The following is an 18,703-nucleotide window of genomic DNA, read 5'->3' as shown; positions in this document are numbered from 1 at the left end:
ATTGAAACGTATAAGATCCTAAAGGGATTGGACAAGCTAGATGCGGGAAGATTGTTCCCGATGTTGGGGAGGTCCAGAACGAGGGGTCACAGTTTGAGGATAGAGGGGAAGCCTTTTAGGACCGAGATTAGGAAAAACTTCTTCACACAGAGAGTGGTGAATCTGTGGAATTCTCTGCCACAGCAAACTGTTGAGGCCAGTTCATTGGCTATGTTTAAGAGGGAGTTAGATATGGCCCTTGTGGCTACAGGGGTCAGGGGGTATGCAGAGAAGGCAGGGTTCTGAGTTGGATGATCAGCCATGATCATAATAAATGGAGGTGCAGGCTCGAAGGGCCGAATGGCCTACTCCTGCACCTATTTTCTATGTTTCTATGTTTCTATGTGAATAATTTGATAATAAATTTACTTTAAACTTTGAGCTTTGAACTTATTTCGCAGCAATTTCCAGCCATCAATAACTCTCTTCCTCATTATACCTCCTGCCTCCCACCATAACCCTATGCCTTCTTGTTCTTGATACCATACCCCTACTATGGGAAAAAGGTTTTGACAGCCTACCCTATCGATGGCTCTTTAATTTTATATACCTCCATCAGGTCACTTCTCAGCCTCCTTCATCCCAAGGATTTCAACAACATTTCAATGTTTATATTCTGTGCCCTGACCAATGAAAGCAAGCAAGTAGAATGCCTTCTTTGGTCCCTATTCAGGTTTGTTAACACTTTCAGGGAACTATAAGTTTGTATCCTGAAGTCCCGCAGGAAGTCAACATCGTTCCTCAGTGCTCTGCCATTCGTTGTCTATGTTCTGCCCTTATCTGACTTGCCAAAATAAATCACCTTGCATTTGTCAGAAATAAGTCCTATCTGCCTATCGTGGTTATCTTGGGAAAACACAAAAAAAGACTTGACCAGTTTATGTGTGGCTGGAATCACACCTAATGTTATCTGACTGGAACTCACTTCCCTGAAATTGTCTCTTCATAACAGTTCAACAGTTGCCGTGGATATTTTCTCTGGTGATGGAACTTGCTGAAGGGGCAGAGTGCAGAGATATAGCCTCAGATAAACCAGTCTAAAATTAGGATGCACAAGGAAAAGAAAATCTGCAGGCAGCCCAGTAAGAAAATATTCACTGTGGTGTGGGCTGGAGTCACTTTATAGATACACCAATGGTCCAAAGTCAACACACATTGATACATATTGACTCCAGAGGTATCAGGATGATTGAAAAAGTCCTGTGAATGACAGAAGAGGGTCCTAATATTCATCCCTTGTCTGGTGTGTTTGAACTCAGATCCACCTGCCTCGCTGTCAGTGAGGTCTATGAGTGATTCCATCATAAGGATACGAGTAGCACAGGTTTGCAGAGATGGATGGAGCACAGTACAACGGAAGCATAAAACCACAACAACAACGATGAACCAGGCTGCAGAAGAGGTTTATTGTGCTGCTGCCAGGATTAGGGAGAATGAACTTCAGGGAGAAACTTACATTGGTCTCCACTGAAGCATCAGAAGAGGAGAGGTGACACAACAGAAGCTATAAAGTTATGAGAGGCATAGACATAGTAGATAGTCAGACCACTTTTCCCAGAGTAGAGATGTCAAGAACTAAAGGGAATGCATTTGAAGTGTGAGGAGGAAGTTTTATGACGTGTGGGGCAAGTTTTGCAAATGGACAGTGGAGGGGCAGGTAGCTTTGAGGCAGTAGAGAGGTTACAGAAGGACTTAAACAGATCAAGAGAATAGACAAGGAAGTGGCAGATGGAATGCAGTGCCGGGAAGCGTATGGTCATGCACATTGGTTGAAGAAATGAAAGGGTTGACTATTTTCTAAATGGAGAGAAAATACAAAAATCTGAAGTGCAAAGGGACTTGGGAGTCCTTGTGCAGGATTTCCTGAAGGTTAATTTGCAGGTTGAGTCTGTGGTGAGGAAGGCAATGTGATGTTAGCATTCATTTCAAGAGGACTAAAATATAAAAGCAATAATGTAATGTGGAGCCTTTATAAAGCACTGGTGAGGCCTCACTTGGAATATTGTGAGCAGTTTCGGGCCCCTTATGTTAGAAAGGAGATAATGAAACTGGAGAGGGTTCAAAGGAGGTTCACAAAAATGATTTCAAATTTCACAACATATGCCGGCGATAATAAACCTGATTCTGAATGACTTGCCATATGAAGAGTGTTTGATAGCTGTGGGCCTGTATTCACTGGAATTCAGAAGAATGAGAGGTGACTAAATTGAAACCAATCGAATGGTGAAAGGCCTTGATAGAGTGGATGAGGAGAGGAAGTTACCTTTGGTAGGGGAGTCTAAGACCAGAGGACACAGCCTCAGAATAGAGGGGCATCCTTTTAAAATAGAGGGGGAGGTGTTGTATTGCTTATCAGAGAAAATATAACAGCAGTGCTCTGGCAGGATAGATTAGTGGACTCATCTAGGGAGGCTATTTGGGTGGAATTGAGGAATGGTAAAGGTGTAGTGACGCTTATAGGGTGTATTATAGACCACCTAATGGGGACCGAGAACTGGAGGAGCAAATTTGTAAGGAGATAGCAGATATTTGTAGTAAGTACAAGGTTGTGATTGTGGGAGATTTTAATTTTCCACACATAGACTGGGAAGCCCATTCTGTTAAGGGGCTGGATGGTTTGGAGTTTGTCAAATGTGTGCAAGATAGTTTTTTGCAGCAATACATAGAGGTACCAACTAGAGAAGGGGCAGTGTTGGATCTCCTGTTAGGGAATGAGATAGGGCAGGTGACAGAGGTATGTGTTGGGGAGCACTTCGGGTCCAGTGATCACAATACCATTAGTTTCAAAATAATTATGGAGAAGGATAGGTCTGGACCCAGGGTTGAGATTTTTGATTGGAGAAAGGCTAACTTTGAGGAGATGTGAAAGGATTTAGAAGGAGAGGATTGGGACAATTTGTTTTATGGGAAGGATGTAATAGAGAAATGGAGGTCATTTAAAGGTGAAATTTTGAGGGTACAGGATCTTTATGTTCCTGTTGGGTTGAAAGGAAAGGTTAAGGTTTGAGAGAGCCATGGTTTTCAAGGGATATTGGAAACTTGGTTCGGAAAAAGAGAGGGATCTACAATAAATATAGGCAGGTTGGAGTTAATGAGGTGCTCGAGGAATATAAAGAATGTAAAACGAATCTTAAGAAAGAAATTAGAAAAGCTAAAAGAAGATACAAGGCTGCTTTGGCAAGTAAGGTGAAAATAAATCCAAAGGGTTTCTACCGTTATATTAATAGCAAAAAGATAGTGAGGGATAAAATTGGTCCCTTAGAGAATCAGAGTGGATGGCTATGTGCAGAGCCAAAAGAGATGGGGGAGATTTTGAACAATTTCTTTTCTTCGGTGTTCACTAAGGAGAAGGATATTGAATTGTGTAAGGTAAAGGAAACAAGAAGGGTAGTTATGGAAAGTATGACGATTAAAGAAGAGGAAGTACTGGCGCTTTTAAGGAATATAAAAGTGGGGAAGTCTCCGGGTCCGGACAGGATATTCCCTAAGACCTTGAGGGAAGTTAGTGTGGAAATAGCAGGGCCTCTGACAGAAATATTTGAAATGTCATTAGAAACGGGGATGGTGCTGGAAGATTGGCGTATTGCTCATGTGCTTCCATTGGTTAGAAAGGGTTCTAAAAGTGATCCTAGCAATTATCGGCCTGTGAGTTTGACGTCAGTGGTGGGTAAATTGATGGAAAGTATTCTTAGAGATGGTATATATAATTATCTGGATAGACAGGGTCTGATTAGGAATAGTCAACATGGATTTGTGCATGGAAGGTCATGTTTGACAAATCTTATTGAATTTTTTGATGAGGTTACTAGGAAAGTTGATGATGGTAAAGCGGTGGATGTTGTCTATATGAACTTCAGTAAGGCCTTTGACAAGGTTCCACATGGAAGGTTAGTTAGGAAGGTTCAATCGTTAGGGATTAATATCGAAGTAGTAAAATGGATTCAGCAGTGACTGGATGGGAGACGCCAGAGAGTAGTGGTGGATAACTGTGTGTCAGATTGGAAGATGGTGTGTAGTGGAGTGCCTCAGGGATCTGTACTGGGTCCAATGTTATTTGTCACATACATTAATGATCTGGATGATGGGGTGGTAAATTGGATTAGTAAGTATGCAGATGATACTAAGGTAGGTGGCATTGTAGATAATGAAGTAGGGTTTCAAAGCTTGCAGAGAGATTTAGACCAGTTAGAAGAGTGGGCTGAAAGATGGCAGATGGAGTTTAATGATGAAAAATGTGAGGTGCTACATTTTGGTAGGACTAATCAAAATAAGACATACATGGTAAATGGTAGGGCATTGAAGAATGCAGTAGAACAGAGGGATCTAGGAATAATGGTGCATAGTTCCCTGAAGGTGGAATCTCATGTGGATAGGTTGGTGAAGAAAGCTTTTGGTATGCTGGCCTATATTAATCAGAGCATTGAGTATAGGAGTTGGGATGTAATGTCGAAATTGTATAAGGCATTGGTGAGCCCAAATTTGGAGTATTGTGTACAGTTCTGGTCACTGAATTGTAGGAAAGATGTCAATAAAATTGAGAGAGTACAGAGGAGATTTACTAAAATGTTGCCTGGGTTTCATCTCCTAAGTTACAGAGAAAGGTTGAACAAGTTGGGTCTTTATTCTTTGGAGCGTAGAAGGTTGAGGGGGGACTTGATAAAGGTATTTAAAATTATGAGGGGGATAGATAGAGTTGACATGGATAGGCTTTTTCCATTGAGAGCGGGGAAGATTCAAACAAGAGGACATGTTGAGAGTTAAAGCACAAAAGTTTAGGGGTAACATGAGGGGGAATTTCTTTACTCAGAGAGTGGTAGCTGTGTGGAACGAGCTTCCAGCAGAAGTGGTTGAGGCAGATTCGATGCTGTCGTTTAAAGTTAAATTGGATAGATACATGGACAGGAAAGGAATGAGTGCAGGTCGGTGGGACTAGGTGAGAGTAAGAGTTTGGCATGGACTAGAAGGGCCGAGATGGCCTGTTTCCATGCTGTAATTGTTATATGGTTATATGGTTATAAAATAGAGATGAGGAGGAATTTCTTTAGCCAAAGAGTGGTGAATCTGTGGAACTCATTACCACAGGCAGCTGTGGAGGCCAATTCTGTATATATATTTAAGGCAGAGGTTGATAAATTTTTGAGTGGTCAGCACCTGATGATTGGGGCTGAGAGGAAAAATGGATCAGCCATGATGAAAAGGTGGGACATACTCGATGGGCCAAATGGTCTAATTCTACTTGTATATCTTATGGTCTTATGCTCTTATAATAATTATGAAGCATAGTCACTGCTGGCTTGCAAATACCCTGAACAGTTACTTTATACACAGAAGATCCCACACACAGGCAATAGACTCGGTGACCAGCAGTATTTATTGTTTTGGATAAGGAATTTCTTTCCTTTTCTTCATCCAGTAATACCAGAGGTCCTTTGATATCCAATCAGGCTGGCTGAACTGAGGCTTCTCCATTTTGCTTCTCATCTGACACACAGAGCAGAGCTCCTTCAGTTCCCCAGTTAATATCTGATACAACTGTCACATGTGTGTGCACAACTACACATCTGACACCCAGAGCAGAGCTCCTTTAATGCCCCAGTGAACATCTGACACAAGTGTCACTTGTGTGTCCACAAATACACATGTGACGTACAGTGCCAGGCAAAAAGATGCGATGAGGAAACTTGAACCCATTTCCGTTCAAGTCAAGAATAACCGCAACCTTTGAGCTATGGCTGTGGCAACACGTGGATCTTCATTCTCTGAGTATTTTGTTCCATTTTTCTCCACCTTAAACACCAGGTAAGATTGCTCTTTCTCTAAACAGACTAGCTCAGTGAAAGTTCCTGTTGTTTGGACAGCAGGGTTCATAACTGAAGCTGAATTATATTGATGGACCATCAGAAAAGACTGGCATCTGAAACTGAGACAGCAATTTTCTGAATTCAGCTAAGCCATAGATCACCTCTTCCAAACAAGGATTTGGGGCCGGAGGGATAAGTGAAGTTAGCTTTCCAGGACTTTTTACTGAATCTGGGGCTGAATTTATACTCCAAAGATTCAAAAAATGGTCATAGCACACCTGCCAAATTCTAATATAAATATATCAATAAACATTAAATAAGAGGATGTTTCCCATAGTGACTGAGTCTAGGACCAGGGGGCACAGATAGAGGGGTGTGGAGAGGATGTTTCCTACGGTGACTGAGTCTAGGACCAGAGGGCACATATAGAGGGTATGTGGAGAGGATGTTTCCTATGGTGGGTGAGTCTAGGACCAGAGGGCACAGATAGAGGGGGTGTGGAAAGGATGTTTGCTTATAGTAGTTGAGTTTAGGACCAGAGGGCACAGCCTCAGAATAGAAGAACATCCATTTATAACAGAGATGAGAAGGACTTTCATTAGACATTTCTATGGAAGTCATTCCTACAGACGAGTACGGCTGTGGAGGCCAAGTCATTGAGTATATTTAAAGCAGGGGTTTATAGGCTTTTGATTAGTCAGGGCATAAAAGGGAGAAGACAGCAGAATGGGGTTGAGAGGAATAATAAATCAGGCACGACGGATTCAGAGTAGATGCAATGGATCAAGTGACCTAATTCTGCTCCTATGTCTTATAGTCTAATTCCCTTGTGGGTAAGTTGTTGAACCTTTACAATTCTGAAATGATATTAATCTTCAAGCAGTCAATAAAATTGAATCACAAAGCACTGAAGGAACTCTGCAGGCCAGGTAGCTTCTTTGGAGGAGAACAAACAGTAAAGGTTTCAGGCTGTGAAATCTCATCAGCACTCACCTTTTCTGTGTTGCTCGAGATTTCCAACATCTGCAGAATCTCCCTTGTTAATAAAATAGAATAATTCCTCTCAAAGAAAACTATTTTTTAAAACTCATCTTGTGGGCTATATTGCTGATTAATCATCAAAATTAACCACATTGTTTATTTGTATTTTATTTACTGTTTACATTGAAAACAAGGATTTACACAATTTCAGAAACAAAACCAAATTTTTAAAAAAGTTTCAGAAACTGTGCTACATGTTACAGCAACACCTGCTCTACATCTTGCCGTATCTGGGTGCTGAATCTCTTTTCACTTTGCAGAGTACACAGAAATCTTCATCATTAAATAAGATCTTTTAAGGATTCTGTCACAGCAAATCATAACGCTGAATATTCCAAATAAAGATAAGGGTACGATGACAAACATAACTGCTAAGTAACTTGTATACAAGCAGAACTGATGTTACAATAAGCATGTCCTGGGTTGTCAGTATTACGTTGATAATTTAAAGTCTCTAATATTTTCAGAATGGCACCTCTCCTAACAACTTAAAGCAAATTAAAAGATGTACTTTAGTGGTAGAGTACATATTTCAGTACACTAAAGTTATTAAAATAGTTTGGAACTGTATTTGTTCATTTGCCAAAGAACAGTAGTAGTGCAGTTACATCAGAATTTTCTGCAATACCTGTTTTGTACAATTCATGTATATGGAAAAGCATTTACTCTCAATAGCAGACTGCAGTTTATACACATTTATCATAATGTAATTGCCTCTATAACAAAAGCAAAATCCGAACCATGAAAACTTGAAGCTTCCCTGTGATTCGAAGTTTTGAAAGTTTAGCAGAACATCTCAACTTGCAACTCGCAAGCGGCCTGAGGCTGCAACAACGTTTAGGAGAGTGCAGAAGCACACTGTTTGGTAGCAATGAAGTTTAGGATGTTTCCATTTTATCCTGCTGGTCTAGGGAATCCTCTTGCCTGCTCCTATGCATCAATAATGACCATCCAATTAGATGTGTTGAAGACTGAAGTGGCCATATCATAAAACTGAGTGAGAGAGGCCTGCTTGCTGTGACTACCATTTTGGAACATAGCAACAGAGTTCAACAGATATGGAATAATGAGTCCCCCTCCTGTTATCCTCCCATTAACAAATGGTAGACTGGGAAAATCCAGTTTGTTAGATTCCAGATTCCTGGAGATTTTTTAATTGCTCGATTTTCTTTCTCCCATCAATGAGAACTCTGGATGTCACCATATCTGAGCTGAAGTGAATGATTCCCAGTTCATCCCTATCTGAGAAGATGCAACAGGGTGATGAATGAAGAATAGGTCCCAACAACTTAGATATAGTATCTTCAAAAAGCAGCCGGCTTTCCTCGTCAACTATCGTGTCACCTGAGAACAAATATCAAGATAAGGTTAGGATCCACGTGAAGAACCATTGAACCTGCAGGCCTCCAAAATGACATTTCTTAACTTAGACTTTGGAATGTTAGCATATATTTAAAAAAGAAAAATGGCGATTTAGAGAAGTTCTACCACAGGGAACATGGAAGATTATTGAAACAACAGAAACTGAATTTTATTCAACAAGCACAGGAAAATCTGAACTTTGTATTTAGCTTCTTCTGTGCCCATCTGATTTGTTGTGTCTCCATGGAGATCGATCACCCAAATTGTTTCCAATTTCTTTTATTTATTTTTATTTTAAGATTTTTTACGTGTTTACATTTTATTTTGTAACTATTATACATCATGACATAACAGACCAATCAAAATTCAGGATCTTTCATGACCAGCATTTATGTAAGTTGTTGATCTTAATGGAATCGGTGATCTTAGAGTCCATTAGCCATGCAAGATTCACCTTTGGCCTGGTCAGTACTGACCATCAGCAGTAGTCCACCTGGATATCTGCCTCAACTTTCATCTTTTACATTTCAGTCTACACCTCGGCTTCTTCCACCACTTGGCTCGCATATCAGTGGAAATCTGACAACCCATGGTGACAAGCTCTTTCAGCCTAAGGAGCCCATGTTGGCCAATTACAGCCCTGTGACCAGTTAACCTACTAACCTGTATGTATTGTGGGAGTGGAGGAAAGCAAAGCACCCAGAGGAAACCTGCACATTCATGGGAAGGAGATACAAATCCTTGCAGACAGTGTTAGAATTGAAACCAGATTGCTGGAGCTGTAATAGTGTCATGCTAACTGGACGCTATTTATGCAGTTACAAAGAAGGCACACCAGCAGCTACCTTTTATTAGGAGTCTGAGGAGATTTGCTATGTTAACAAAGACTCTAGCAAATTTGTACAGATGTACCATGGAGAGGATTCTGATTGGTTGCATCACCATCTGGTATGAAGGGGCCACAGCACAGGATTGGATAAACATGCAGAGGGTTGTAAGTTCATTCTCCTTCATCATGGGCATGACCTTCTCAACTACTGACAAAATCTTCAAAAGGCAATGCCTCAAAAAGGTGGCATCCATTACTAAGATACCCCACCAACCAGGACATGGCCTCTTCTCATTGCTACCTTCAGGGGGGAGGTACAGAAGCCTGAAGACACACACTCAATGTTTTAAGAACACATTCTTCAGCTCCATCATCAGATTTCTGAAAGGACAATGAACCCATGAACACTTCCTCACTTTCTTGCACTTTTTTGTACTACTTAATAAATGCAGTGCATATCAAAGATTCAAAGGTTCATTTATTATCAAAGCATGTATCCATATACACCTCTGAAATTATTTCACATTATATACATTATATTTATTATTTATATTTTTATAATTTAGTGTTTTTCTCATCTACTGCACTGTGTGCTACTGTGAAGCAGCAGATTTGACGACTTACCTGAATATCAGAGATAATAAACCTGATTCTGATTCTAGCAGGCCAGCCAGTGAATAAGGAAACAAAACTATTAATGTCACCTACAGTACCTGCATTAATCTGTGGACAGGCCAATATGTGTAACTCATTGTATCCCTTCATTCAGCAGACTACAGGGGTAATGGCAGGATTCTATACAATGTTGAGGAACAAATGGACCTTGTTGATTGATCCCTTAAATTTACAAAGGAAATTGATTGGGTGGTTAAGAAGGTGCATCATGTATTGATCTTCCTTAGTCAGGGGATTGAGTACAAGAGCCCAAAGTAATGTTGCAGCTCTACAAAACCCAATTAGACCACATTTGAACAATTGTGGTCAACTGTATCCGGTACTTCCGATGGTGACACCCAATGTAAATTGGGGGATTGCTTTATCAAGCAGCTCTGCTCCATCAAAAAGTGGAATTTCCCAATGGCCAATCATTTTAATTCCTATCCCCATTCCCATTCCGACATGTTGGTCAGTCCATGGCCTCCTCTTCTGTCACAATGAAGCCACTCTCAGGTTGGAGGAGCAACACCTTGTATTCCGTCTGGTAGCCTCCAACCTGATAACATGAACACCAATTTCTACAACTTCTGGTAATTCACCCCCGCCACACCTTCTTCTGTTCCCTACTCTGGCCTCTTACCTCTTCTCAACTACCTATAACCTCTCCCATTTGCCCCTCCTCCTTACCTTTCTCCCATGGTCTACACTCCTCTCCTATCAGATTCCTTCTTCTCCAACCCTTTGCTTTTTCCATCTACCACCTTGTAGCTTCTTACTGCATTCCCCACCCCACCCCAACCACCTACTTGGTTTCACCTAACACTTTCAAGCTCATCCTCCTTCTTTTTCTCCCCCCCCCCCCACCCCTGCTCACCTTCTTATTCTGGCATCTTCACCCCTTCCTTTTCAGTTCTGATGTAGTGTCTCAGCCTGAAAAGTTGACTGTTTATTCATTTCCATAGATGCTGCCTGACCTGCTGATTTCCTCCAGCATTATGTGTGTGTACTTGGAGTATTGCGTTCACTTCTGGTCACCTCATTATAGGAAGGATGTGAAAGCTTCAGAGAGGGTGAAGACTTACCTGGGTGCTGCCTGGATTGGACAGCATGTCTTATGAGGATAGTTTGGATGAGCTAGAACTTTTCTCTTTGGAGTGAAGGAGGATGAGAGGTGACTTGATAGAATTGTACAAGATATGAGGCACATTTTCCATTCCCATCCCAATTACCCTCTCACCTCTTCTCCACTCCTCCTCTGCCCATCTCCTCCATTTGGTTCCCCTCCACCTTCCTGTTATTCCATGGTCCAGTGTCCTCCTCCTTTAGATTCTTTCTTCTTCAGGTCTTTACATCTATCACCTGCCATTTTGTACTCTCCTCTGCCCACCTCCCTCCACTCTCTTCCCGGCCAGTCCAGCTGAAGGGTCTTAGCCTGAAACATTGACAGCTTATTTCCTTCCATAGTTGCTGCCTGACCGATTGAGTCATTTTGTCTGTGTTGCTCAAGATTTCCAGCATCTGCATAATCACTTGTGTCAAACATCATTCCAATGTGTCTATGGTAATTGAAACCTTTTTGTTGGAAATCATTTTACCTATGAGTATCAAAGTGAATATTTTCCATTAACTGAGGACAATCATTTCCTGCTTTGGAGGAAGTGGTAGCTTTTTAGTCACCAAATGATGATGACCTACTGCTGGCTAAGATCCGTAAGGAAACTATAAATAGCAGCACAAGGTAGCTTTTTCTTTTTAATTATTTGTTTTATTTTTAAGAAAATGACTTTTTAACTGTTAATCAAGCCAAGCGGTTTTTAAATTATGACCATAAATAGCAATCCTGCTCTCTGCATCAATCAATGTACAGAGAGGTTTCCAATCCGTACTGATTCACTGTCAGTGCAATGGTGTTACTGATGGTTAGGTTTGCCAACTATGATTGGATATTTTCCCACAGGAGGCAGGACATCCTCCTAATGGCTCCACTTCATGTTCCTGCCTTTGCTTGTCTGGTATGCTTGCTATGGCTAACGGATCTCTTGTTATCTTCTTCGATAACCACCCTTAAAAACAAGCTTTTATTTTAACCGTGTCAAAAGGATTGCAGTTAATAAAAATATTCAGCAAGTTATTTTTCACTCAAGCCCCACTCTCCTTCTGAGCTATCTCTCCAAGGTTGCTCTGTGTCCCTGAAGAACCTGTTTTCTTACCTGAAGGGCTTGAGAAAGATTACAAATAAGATTAGTTTTATTTGTCACTTGTACATCGACACATTCAGTGAAATGCATACTGTCATCAAATCAGATCTGCAAGAATTGTGCTGGGTCACCACAGCGCTGGCACATACTGCCACACCCACAACTCACTGACTCTAACCGTACACCTTTGGGATGTGGGAGGAAACCAGAGCACCTAGAGAAACCCCACGTGGTCATGGAGAGAACGTACAAACGCCTTACAGAAAGTAGCAGGAATCAAAACCAGCTGTGCCGTAAAGCTGCACCGCAATGACAGATAACTATTTAGCAGAAGTTCATCCATGATCAGTAGTGATAATGAGTCAAAGTGCTCGGGGCAACTTGCTAGATCAGAGCACAATGCACCCATGCTACCCAACATTACTGATTGGGGGGATTTCCAGGCATCTTTTTACAAGCTTCACAGTGGTTCACACGGCAACTGCAGGGATGAACACATCTTACCTATTTCCTTAGTCTCCAATGCCAACACATCCTGAGAAAAAAATGCATAGAGTGTTTGCACTGTGTTGGACAGACTTCTGTAGGTTTCACAGCCTAGAGTTCATCAGTTTATTGGTAAAGGGACAGGTCTACTTAAAAGCTCATCAACATAACTGAAAAACAGTCTAACTATTGCACAGATCATCCTGGAATATAATTTCATAGAAACATAGAAAACCTACAGCACAATACAGGCCCTTCGGCCCACAAAGTTGTGCCGGACAGGTCCTTACCTTAGAAATTACTAGGCTTACCCATAGCCCTCTATTTTTCTAAGCTCCATGTACCTATCCAAAAGTCTCTTAAAAGACCTTATCGTATCTGCCTTCACCACCATTGCCAGCAGCCCATTCCATGCATTCACCACTCTCTGCATGAAAAAACTTACCCCTGACATCTTCTCTGTACCTACTCCCCAGCACCTTAAACCTGTGTCCTCTCGTGTTAGCCATTTCAGCCCTGGGAAAAAGCCTCTGGCTATCCACATGATCAATGCCTCTCATCATCTTATACACCTCTATCAGGTCACCTCTCATCCTCTGTTGCTCCAAGGAGAAAAGGCCGAGTTCACTCAACCTATTCTCATAAGGCATGCTCCCCAATTCAGGCAATATCCTTGTACAACTCCTCTGCACCCTTTCTATGGTTTCCACATCCTTCCTGTAGTGAGGCGACCAGAACTGATTTTCTAGTTAGCAATGGATACAAGGCTGTAACTTTCTCCAAAGGTCATCACTTTGTCATGGTAAGAGACTTGTGAGTTCCTGAGATCCCAAGACTGATGCCGCCCGGAGTTTAGACATCCGGCACTTACTGTAGCTCCTGCTAGGTCATCCATGACAAGGGAGACATTCCAGACAAAGAGGGATCACAACAGCAAAGAAGGTGGAAGAAGGCTTTTTGAGGATGTGATTGAAGATGTATGGGGTGGTTTGGTCTTGACTAAGTATCAGGAAATGCCAATGGGAATTACATAGCTTCTCCCACCCAAGACAACTCTGCCTTCATGCAGGACTTAGGTCCAGGTGCACCCTGTCTCGCTGAAAGAGCTCTCTCTATGGCGAGTGTTTGGCGCCAGAAAAGTAACCAGACCAGTGGTGGTGGTGGTGTCACCTAAAATCACTGAAGTCTCTGGCAGCAGGGAGATGGATGCCAAGCTTTGGTGGAGGATTGTCTTTGTACAACAACAGCAAGGTTGGGCGATGTCTAGTCTATGATTCCCAATTGGGAATACCAGTACAGGTCAAATGCTCTAGTTAGATGAGCACTGCGGCAACAGAAGGCAATGGCAAACCACTGTTAAAATTTCTGCCTAACCAATCATGGAAAGAAACAAAAGAAGGAAACCAGACAACAGCGTGAATGGGGTTGATTCTAATCAACAGAACAACACCTCGCTCGGTAGGGGTAATCATGTGCTGCAGGTGACACCAGACCATCATCCAGAGACTGTAAGCAATAGGGAAAGGACAAGGGTATCAACATGGAACATCCGCACACTTCACCAGAAAGGAAAATTGGACAATACATTAAAAAAAATGAAAAGGTTGGAAGTTGGTATCTGAGGCCTGTCAGAAATTAGATGGACCAACAGTGGCAAATTCACTAAGAATAGTTCTCTGATAATGTATTCTGGAGGTCAACAGCATATGTAGGGAGTTGGAATTATTTTAAACAAACAAGTATTAAAATGTCTTATGGGATATTGGGTGATATCCGGCTGGCTGCTTTTAGTTAAATTAAGAGGTAACCCTTTTAACATTAGCATAATCCAAGCCTATGCGCCAACAAGTGATGCGGATGAAGAGGATATCAACAAGTTTTATGAAGATCTCGACAGTGCTTATGAGCAATGTAAATCTCAGGATATAAAACTAGTCATGGGAGATTTTAACTCCAAAGTTGGACAGGAAAGGGTTGATAACATCATAGGACCTTTTGGATTAGGGAAGAAAGATGAAAATGGAGAAAGGTTTACTGATTGGTGTGTCAAAAAGTGATCAGCAATACTTGGTATAAAAACCATCCATGTAGATTGTGTACTTGGATTAGCCCTGGAGATTGAAGAAGGAATTAAATAGATTTCATTACCATCAATGAATGCTTTAGAAATAATATCACAAATTCTAAAGCCTACCCAGGAGCAGACGGTGGTTCAGATCACCATCCAGTAATAGCTACCATCAAAACAAAATTAAAGAAACTGAAACCCGGAAAAAAGAGAAAGAAGTATATGTTGGGAGAACTTAAAAATGATAGCATACTTAAGCAACAATTCAAAACAGCTGTAGAAGAACACCTCAATGAAAATGAAACAACACCAGTTAGGGACAGATTTAAATATGCTAAACAGCAATCAGCAGAGGAGATAATCCCAGTACAAGAAATCCAACACACCAACAAGGGGTGGATAACCCAAAAATTCTAGATCTGATGGAACAAAGAAGGTTAGTGAAGAATAATGAAGTGCAATACAGAGAGCTGGACAGACAGACCAGACAATTGTGCAATATTGCAAAGGAAGAATGGCAATGAAGTAGAAGGCTATATTAACAACAGCAAAGAAATGCACAAGAAAATTAAGGAAATTACTGGAATTAACAAAACCTCCTCTACAGGATGCATAAGATCAGCAGACGGATCCATACTAACAGATCCAGATAAAGTATGTGAGAGGTGGATTCAGTATATAGAGCAGCTTTTTGAAGATAACAGAGGGGAACCCCCAGATAGTAAACACCCTAATTCTGGCCCACCTATTACCAAAGATAAAATAACTAAAGCAATGAAAAGCATGAAACATGGTAAAGCCACCGGACCTGTTGAAATTTCAGTGGAAAAGATACAAGCCCTAGAAGATCTGGGCATAGATATTCTTTTTGAACTGCTTAATGGCATATATGAGTCTGGCGTATTGCCTGACGATCTCTTGAAATCAGTATTTATAACTCTGCCAAAAATTCCTTGGACTATTGACTGTGAAAATTATAGAACAATCAGTCTTATGAGTCACATAATAAAGATTTTGTTGAGAATTGTTCTGAGTCGAATTAAAAACAAGTTAAGGCCAGAGACTTTGAAACTGCAATATGGCATTATTGAAGATAGAGGAACTAGGAACACAATTTTCATACTATGAATGCTTTCAGAAAGGGCAATTGAATATCAAAATGATGTTTTTTATGTTTAATTGATTTCACCAAAGCATTCAACAAAGTGCAACATGAAAATTATTTCATATTCTCGCCAAACTAAACATTAATGGAAGGGACCAACAACTGCTTCAAAATTCATATTGGAATCAAACGGTGGCAGTAAAACTTGATGATAATATAAGCAGTTGGATTAAAATTCAAAGAGGAGTTAGACAGGGATGCATTGCCTCACCAGAATTATTTAATATCTATAGTGAAATGATTCTCAGAGAAATAGAAGACTGAGATGGGATAAAAATTGGAGATGTTAACATCAACAATATAAGATACACAGACAATACCACCCTAATAGAAGTGCTGCAGAAGACCTACAAATCCTCCTAGACAAAGTAGTACAAACAAGTGCAGATTTTGGTCTAACCATCAACTGTAAAAAAAACATGTATGGTAATATTGATGTTAAGGATACTATCAGAACGAGCTATTCAAGTGCAAAAAGATTTGCTTGTTTGTTTTATCGACTACACAAAAGCATTTGATAAAGTGAAGCACAATAAGTTATTTGAAATATTACAGAAAACTCTAGATCTAGATTCAAAAGACCTCCGCCTAATCAGAAATCTGTACTGGGAACAAACTGCCGCTGTAAGAATAGATTTAGAAGTGAGTCAGTTTACGAAAATCAAGAGAGGCATTAGACAAGGGTGTGTTTTCTCTCCTGATTTATTTAATGTGTACAGTGAAACAATATTACAAAATATAAGAGACATCTTGGGAATCAAAGTTGGCAGTGAAAACATCAATAAATTCAATATGCAGATGACACTGTGTTAATTGCAAGTACGGAGGAAGAACTACAAAACTTAATTGATATAATTGTTGAAGAAAGTGCAAAAACGTGTCTGTCTATCAATTGCAAAAAGACAGAATGTATGGTGATATCCAAAAAGAAGGAGAATCCTATTTGCAGGCTGAGAATAAATGGGGAAGACATAAAACAAGTACAGAACTTTTCTACTTAGGAAGTTTGGTGACATCAGATGGCAGGTGTGACATGGACATCAAAAGAAGAATAGGGATGGCAAAAGACACCTTTACGAGAATGAAGAATATACTGACCAACACTAAACTAGGCAGGACAACCCATCTCAGAGTACTGAAATGTTACGTTTATCCAGTTATGTTATATGGCTCAGAATGTTGGACAATATCTAGTAACATGAGGAAATGAATTGTAGCAGCAAAGATGTGGTTTTTGAGGGGGATGCAAAGAATATCATTGATGAAACGAATATATAACGAGGATGTCATGGACAGAGCAAACACAAAAAGAGAAATAATGTATGAGATCATGAAAAGGCAACGTAACTTCATTGGACATGTGATTAGAAAAGAGGAGTTAGAATGCACGGTAATTATGGGAAAAATTGAAGAGGAGAAAGCAAGAGGAAGACAAAGACAAATGATGTTGGAAACAGCAGAAAGAAGAATTGCCATTGCCAAAACCAACTTCCAAAAAATGAAACCTATTTTTACCAACAGACACATTTCTATGAAACAAGGCTTAGGCTACTAAAATGTTACATCTGGTCAATCTTGCTGTATGCTTCCGAAACATGGACTATAACACCAGTACGCTAAAGAAACTTAGAAGCAACAGAAATGTGGTTTCTTAGAAGAATGCCAAAAATATCATATACTGTAGAGATAGGGTAACTAATGAGACAGTACTCCAATGTGCCCATACAAAAAGATCTTTAATGAGAACAATAAATGAGAGGAAACTTAATTTCCTCGGCCATGTCATCAGAAAGGGAGAAATAGAATGCCGTACATTACAAGGCCGTATGCCTGGGGAACGCGGAAGAGGAAGGCAAAGAAGAAAATATATGGACACTGTGAAAGAACTAACAAATCTAAATGTGCGAGATATCATTGACGCTGTGAGAGATCGTTCGATGTGGAGAGCCATGATTGCCCAAGTGTGTAACGCGCAAGGCACATGAAGAAGAAGACTAAACACATTGATGAAGGTAGAGGCGTAGATGTAGTTTATATGGATTTTAGCAAGGCATTTGATAAGGTACCCCATGCAAGGCTTATTGAGAAAGTAAGGAGGCATGGGATCCAAGGGGACATTGCTTTGTGGATCCAGAACTGCCTTGCCCACAGAAGGCAGAGAGTTGCTGTAGACAGGTCATATTCTGCATGGAGGTTGGAGTGGTGTTCCTCAGGAATATGTTCTGGGACCCCTTCTCTTAGTGATTTTTATAAATGACCTGGATGAGGATGTGGAGGAATGGGTTAGTAAATTTGCACAAATGTTGGGTGTGTTGTGGATAGTGTGGAGGGCTGTCAGAGGTTACAGCGGGACATTGATAGGATGCAAAACTGGGCTGAGAAGTAGCAGATGGAGTTCAGCCCAGATAAGTGTGAGGTGGTTCATTTTGGTAGGTCAAATATGATGGCAGAATATAGTATCAATAGTAAGACTCTTGGCAGTGTGGGGGGATCAGAAGGATCTTGGGGTCTGTGTCCATAGGACACTCAAAGCTGCTACACAGGTTGACTATGTGGTTAAAAAGGCATACAGTGTATTAGCCTTCATCAACCATGGGACTGAGTTCAAGAGCCGAGAGGTAATGTTACAGCTGTATAGAACCCTGGTCAGGCCCCACTTGGAGTACTGTGCTCAGTTCTGATCATTTCACTACAGGAAGGATGTGGAAACTATAGAAAGAGTGCAGAGGAGATTTACAAGGATGTTGCCTGGATTGGGGAGCATAAGCTGAGTGAACTTGGCCTTTTATCCTTGGAGCGACGGAGGATGAGAGGTGACCTGATAGAGGTGTATAAGATGATGAGAGGCATTGATCGTGTGGATAGTCAGAGGCTTTTTCCCAGGGCTGTAATGGTTGCCACAAGAGGGCACAGTTTTAAGGTGCTTGGGAGTAGGTATAGAGGAGATGTCAGGGGTAAATTTTTTTACACGGAGAGTGGTAAGTACGTGGAATGGGCTGCTGGTGACAGTGGTGGAGGCAGATACAATAGGGTCTTTTAAGCGACTCCTGGATAGGT

General features: G+C 40.9%; 1 protein-coding gene across 2 annotated transcripts in view; it reads right to left on the bottom strand.

Moving 5' to 3' along the window:
* Nucleotides 1-18,703, bottom strand: part of LOC134351276 (chemokine-like protein TAFA-2) — a 678,364-nt gene that overhangs the window by 95,674 nt on the left and 563,987 nt on the right. The window contains exon 6 of one of the 2 annotated variants that reach the window (XM_063057344.1): nt 6,999-8,225. The exons of the other annotated variant lie outside the window; for it this stretch is intronic. Within the exon in view, the coding sequence (XP_062913414.1) occupies nt 8,214-8,225 (12 nt within the window). The 3' untranslated portion in view covers nt 6,999-8,213. Of the gene's footprint in view, nt 1-6,998; nt 8,226-18,703 lie in introns of those variants that run through there. 2 annotated transcript variants of the gene reach the window in all.

This window comes from Mobula hypostoma, chromosome 9 (assembly GCF_963921235.1).
Source record: "Mobula hypostoma chromosome 9, sMobHyp1.1, whole genome shotgun sequence".
Lineage (NCBI taxonomy): Eukaryota > Metazoa > Chordata > Chondrichthyes > Myliobatiformes > Myliobatidae > Mobula > Mobula hypostoma.
Note: the sequence above shows the minus strand (reverse complement) of the source record. Positions and strands in the feature narration are given on the sequence as shown.